Source organism: Arachis ipaensis, chromosome B01 (assembly GCF_000816755.2).
Source record: "Arachis ipaensis cultivar K30076 chromosome B01, Araip1.1, whole genome shotgun sequence".
Classification (NCBI taxonomy): domain Eukaryota; kingdom Viridiplantae; phylum Streptophyta; class Magnoliopsida; order Fabales; family Fabaceae; genus Arachis; species Arachis ipaensis.
Window position 1 is genome coordinate 129,113,885 of NC_029785.2, and position 6,001 is coordinate 129,119,885.

A 6,001-nucleotide genomic window follows, 5' to 3' on the forward strand; every position below is an offset into this window, starting at 1 on the left:
GTTCTTGTCTTACTTGTTCGTTCCTACTATTACTGAACCAGTCAAAGTTAAATATTAAGCTTAGTTAATTATGGTTGTCTGTTTTTACAGCATTGGCGCTCAAAGGGTTAAAAATTGTTGCATTGCTTTTCGCAACTTCTGTGAGGAACAGAATATAGATGGGTAAGTCACTTTTTGTCCTCATTGAACTTGAGAATTGAAATTTCATTCTCTAGTCACACAAAATTTTTGTTTCTGTAGGTGCCTGAAATGTCTGCACCAAGTTAAGCAAGAATGCTGCCTTGTCAAAAATAAGCTTGAAACACTCTTCAGGGTAACCATAATAAAAAATTGCCTGAAGAACATATTCTTTCATTGTGAATTTGTTTTACATTTATGTTTATTCATTCGTGTGTACTTTAATTTGTGCAGCTTGAGCAACAGATTATGGCAGCCGGAGGATCGATCCCTATGATGGAACTTAGTTTCTGAATGATCCAATTTGTAAAAATAGAAGCTTGTAAGAGTGTTTTGGAATAGTCTTCTCCTTGGTTGAAGTTTCTCTTTTATGCTGTGATGAATGTGTGGATTCTCATGTATTGAGAACAAGGAAGTTTCCATCTTCTGTACCTTATTTAAGAAACAGAACTACTAGTGTAATTTGTCATTTTTTTGCATGGTTTAACAAAGTCTAATTAGATAGCAACAGGATCAGATGGTTTATTAGAATTTGAATCAGAAACAAGTTTCACCATATGTGAAGAAAAAATGGCCCTTTTACAAAATTTGCTTAGACTTATGTACATAGACCAATTATGCTGTGGGGATAGCCTAGTGAATATTATTGTTGTTTTCTTCTGAAACTGATAGAGACAGGTGACTATTTGGAATTGGATTGTTTCTGCTGGTATAAACTTCAACAAAAGTGAGTAGTGACATTGTTGTCATTATCACATGGCATTAGTTGGCAATGGAATCATAGGTTAATGGTAAAAGATTGTGGAGATATAAAGTCACTTTATTATATTGGAATAAGAAAATGGGGACAGCCAATAATTCTATGAAGTTGGTGGCCCAAGATAAGGTGAATCATCACAAGATATGATATGATTCTCTTCTTCACAAAGTCAAATCTATATGTGGTAGCCTTCTCCCTCTCTATTAGATGCTGCGCAAATTAAGCCCTATATTTTTGTTTGTTTATTTTTAATTTATCGCTTCTCAATCCTAATAGCAATATAAATAAGACATTATGTCAATGAGTTATAGCTCAAATGACATAGTCTCTCCATACTCACCTAAAGATCGCAAATTCGAGTCTCATTTCAAACTTATATATATATATATAAAGACATTCTCATCCTCACCCAGAAATCTCGGATTCGAGCCTTACTCCTAAATATAAAATATATATTGATTATGCACGAAATAACATATGTTTATACACAAATCTATAATAATTGATTTGGTAAATAATTTTTAATGTAAACATATTATTTTTGTTTATTTTATGGTTGAAATTTAAAATTGTAGTTATAATAAGGATTTTGATCTATATAAAAAAGGATTTTGCTAAATGCTAATTGTCAAGAATATTCATTAATGTTTTAAAAGTGTAATTTTTTTTAATAAAAAAATAAGAATTAGTTGAACCTTGAAAGACTAAAGCCCATTACTTTTTTCATAGGATTTCAACCTTTAGTCCTTTACCTTTTTTAACTTTTGTATATTTCTAAAGAGTAATATTAGGTAACTAACTTTTTATAAGTAATATCAGTTAATTGCTTTTTAATTATTTTGTTTATTTTAAATTTTAGATTCTAGATCATAAACATTTAGCTCTAAATCTTAAATTATAAACCTAAATACTAAAATTGGTTAATGTTAGCTAACTAAAAGTTGGTTTCTTGTATTTTTTTTTTCATTCCAAAATTGAAGATTAATGGCTATTGACATAGTTAGTGTAGATACAAATAGCATATGAAATATCAAGCATTGAAAATTATCAACCACACAACTAATACCATATCATACAAATATAAAACTAAATGACAAAAGATGGGTTATTATTTGCAAAATGATCACAAAGAATTGCTCTTAGCTTTGACCTTGAGGATTACTCCATTTTCTCCTCTGTTCTTCAAAGCTTGCTACCTTAGCAGACTGATTATGATCACTAAGTTTCTCTGCATACAAATCATGATAACCTTTCACATCCACCTGCCTTAAAATTCTCACTAATTTCCCATGTTCCTTATCCACCACAAGTTTTCCATCACTGGATTCAACACCATCAGCCAAAACTTTAATTGGCTTCACCTCAATTTTCGGATTAAGACTTAAATGGTTATCAGCCATGACAACTGCACCTAGAATTTCCCCCAAGAATGTGTCCTGCAACATGATATTAAAATACATTACTCATGAAGTTTTAACATAAGCTAGAAATTAGATGTGGATTTAGGAACCTATACCATATGCTGATATCTTTCATGAACTTGCTTCAAACGGTATAGCCTTGACAGCAAGCGCTTAGAAAACATAGCCTCCGGGGTTTTTGTTCCTTTTGTCCGAAGCAACCGGCTTATGATATCGGGGAAAGAACTTACATTGCGCTGGACAGTAAGTGGAATGAGTGTGATGCTAAGTTGTGATTCAAATACTGTCTTGGCAGCTAAAGGGTCCAAGAACATATTGAATTCTGCATATTGGTTTGAGGGAACAGAAAATATATTTCCTTTTTCATTGACATTGCTGTTGATATGTCCCCCAACTACATAAACCTCCTGTAACATGTTGCAATAAAAGTTATATCATTTTTCATACATCCCTATGCCAATTAAAATAATGTTATATCAATCATACCTCAATTCTAGAGCTAACATTCTTGAATGATACCACCTTTGCCAAATTAGTCAAGGGTCCATTAGTTAATACTGTGATCTTAGAATTTGGTTCAGTTTGCAATATAGAATCCCAAACTTCCATGGCTAATGGTTGTCTAAGTTCAGGGTGATCAGTATCGCGAGGAGCCCCAAACTTTACAGAGTTTTCTGCTGTATACCTGAAAAAAAAAACCAGTTTGGTCATCATGACTGAGGTAGTTACTCTATTATTGTTGATAAGGAACACTTGAAATTTTTATGATTTATGAAAGTAGTAACCTTCTTGGGCTGCGAGGTAGATAGCGAGCAAGGCCATAGAGCGTGTCAGAGTCTAGAAAGCCGCCACTTCCATGGGGAATAGCCTTAACATAATTGCATTGTCCAACAGCTGAGAAGATTGGATCTGTCTGATTCATTGCAAAAACATCTCCAAGACCAACTGGGATGTCGTCGCGCCCCATCATGTGTAGGATGTCATATATGATATCTATTGTTGCTGCATTTGCCCATCCTGTTGGGCTCACAATGATTGCCTAAGCCACAAGCCACTGATTAAGTTCAGCAAATATAAAGAGTTCTTTTTTTTCTTTTCTTCCATTCACAGAAACAACCAAAAGGGAAACATTAGAATGGATACCTTAAGATTGATGACTTCAACAGGCACTTTCAGGAGGTAAAATAGAGCAAGAAAATCTCCTGCACTCATGTCCATGTCAAACACAATAGGTTTCCCTAATCTTTTATTATGAAAACTTGGCTTGTAAGTTTCTTCTTTGTAGTAAGGAAACTGTGTAGTGAAGTTGAACCTCCCAGAATTCTGTGGTTGTTTTAGAACCTTCAATCCACCCAAGAACCAAAATCAGATTCTGATACACATAAATATTCAAATAAAAAGTGAAACTAACATTCAAGAAGCTTTTGTAATATTCTCTGTCAAGTGAACTCCCAAAATCCCGGTTAGGCTTTGCTTTTGTGGCAACAAGTACTCTCACTGAGTCAGGGCCATTTACCTCTGCTGTGTAACCATCCTATAAAACATGTTGCAGAACATATCATAAGAACTGATATTGTGTGTAACAAAATGAAGTTGCAACCTTAGAAAAGAAGCCTACCTGACATTTTCCTTTGCCATTCTTGACAAAGCAAAGAGGATCTCTTAGTCCTTGTTGAACATGACCACTATGCACCCCACCTTTCTCTAGATTGAACTTAGGAACTTTAAGATTATCAAAGAATGGATTGGATCCATCAGATAAACCGTAGGGTTTATTCGAAGTAATGACAGTTATGTTCATATACTCCATTTCAGCAAATTCATTTTCTCCATTCTGGTTATTGGGTTTACTCATGATTGAGATTGCTATACCAGCCATGAAAGAATCCCACATAAAATAACTCTACTAACAACAAAGTCATTATGCATAATATATTAGCTCTAATTCACATCCATAATCAAGTAAAACAAACAGATATTAATAACAAAATAACTTCTAAAACATATATATTTACCGAATAGAATTGGTCATCAAACCAAGTATCACGAGTTATTTTCAAGGACTTGAAACAATATTGTGCCTCATATGTGTCTTGACTCTTTTCAAATGCATCAAAGAATTGTTCATTGATGGGAATTGTGTTTGTTGCATCAAGTGGTACAAGGGTGATAGGAATTCCAGAATGAATCACCTGCAAAGTTGAGTTGTAAACTATGTTTTATTGTTTTAGTTTATTTTAATTCTCTCTCTAATATTTCAAATATATTTCATCAGTTAACATCATTAAGAAAGATTGAACTAGGCTTACATGTCAATAACAAGTCAATATCTATAATTGAAACATGTTGAAATATTGGAGGTATAATTGAACTAATGCATGTATTAACCAATGTGTGTTAACAATAAACAACAATTATAAATTCAATCATACTAGTACACCAAAAATTAGCTACCAAATTAACCATCCGTATAAAATATATATTGAAATACAAAATACATATTGAAAATAAATTAAACAACACATATATATATACATAGATACATGGTGGCTGATTTAATGGCTGGTTTTTTATATACACCTAACAATTTTGTTATAAATTACTTTGAAGAGGCATACCTGATATGCAGCAAAGGGGTCTCCAAAAATATTGAACTCTGCAAAAGGGTTGGTGTTATAATCAGTGAACATGTTGCCATGGTCACCACACTGCCTAGGCACACAGGAAGAAGAGGTTGCATTTTTGGGGCAGCAACCAGTTGGGTTGCTTGACCTTACACCTCCACCCATTATATAAATATGCTCTATGTTCTTCTTAAGGTGTGGATTACTCATAAGGAAAATGGCCATGTTTGTGTGTGTTCCACTCATAAGCAGTGTTATTGGACCCTTTGATATTTTGTCAATCAGCACTTCCTGAGAGCTTGCCTGTCTCAGAGGACTATATTTCCTTCTTCCCTAATTTCATGATCAACTCAAAAATTATTCATAGCAATTTTAGGCTCGAGCATATAGAATAATTGAGTAATAATAAGAACATCAAATCATATAATTATGTACTTTGCAATGTATCTTTTATCTTGTTATGGATGGTAACTCCTAAGCCAAGCTCCTAAGGTTGGGTTAGTGTAGATGTATATGTACTTGTTTTCCTCTCTTATGCAGTTAATAATTTCATTTTCACAGTTTGATTTTCATATAATTTTTCTTTTTATGTTATATGACTTCCAAGGTTTGTGCAAACAAACTTCTCTAAGCTAGAAGCCTAGGAGTGAGTTTACGTTTTATTAAAGGCTGAAAGGTAAACCATTAAAAATATACTGGAATTATTTTGTACTCTTAAATTTTGTCATCGACAAAAATGTTTTCAAATTATTTAAAGACGTGACAAAAATATATAACCATGAATTAAAATGTTTTATGTTAACAGAAAAAAATATAGTGGCAAATAGAGCTTCTTATATGATAAGTGAAACCATAGTTGTCAGAATCGAATCGGTGATTGAACCAATCGGACTAATGATTTATTGATTTATTGGTTTAACCGATGAGGTACTGATTGAATAGATAAAATCAATCCTAGGTAAATAAAAAATATAAAATAGTCAAAAATTTAAAATCAAAATTTAAAACATATTTTCACT

General features: G+C 32.8%; 2 protein-coding genes across 3 annotated transcripts in view; one reads left to right on the top strand and one right to left on the bottom strand.

Annotated features, from left to right (window-relative positions):
• LOC107638095 (histidine-containing phosphotransfer protein 1) overlaps positions 1-764 on the top strand; it is a 1,634-nt gene extending 870 nt beyond the window's left edge. Inside the window, exons 4-6 of the mRNA XM_016341271.2 lie at positions 91-162; positions 241-313; positions 412-764. Of these exons, the coding sequence (XP_016196757.1) occupies positions 91-162; positions 241-313; positions 412-471 (205 nt within the window). The 3' untranslated portion in view covers positions 472-764. The remainder of the gene's footprint in view (positions 1-90; positions 163-240; positions 314-411) is intronic.
• Positions 1,946-6,001, bottom strand: part of LOC107638106 — a 7,741-nt gene continuing 3,685 nt past the window's right edge. For both annotated transcript variants that reach the window (XM_016341294.2, XM_016341282.2), the window contains exons 3-11: positions 4,977-5,315; positions 4,374-4,550; positions 3,977-4,261; positions 3,770-3,892; positions 3,502-3,699; positions 3,144-3,397; positions 2,845-3,043; positions 2,454-2,765; positions 1,946-2,373 (exon numbers count right to left, since the gene is read on the bottom strand). In XM_016341294.2, coding sequence (XP_016196780.1) covers positions 2,077-2,373; positions 2,454-2,765; positions 2,845-3,043; positions 3,144-3,397; positions 3,502-3,699; positions 3,770-3,892; positions 3,977-4,261; positions 4,374-4,550; positions 4,977-5,315 — 2,184 coding nt within the window. In that variant the 3' untranslated portion in view covers positions 1,946-2,076. The remainder of the gene's footprint in view (positions 2,374-2,453; positions 2,766-2,844; positions 3,044-3,143; positions 3,398-3,501; positions 3,700-3,769; positions 3,893-3,976; positions 4,262-4,373; positions 4,551-4,976; positions 5,316-6,001) is intronic.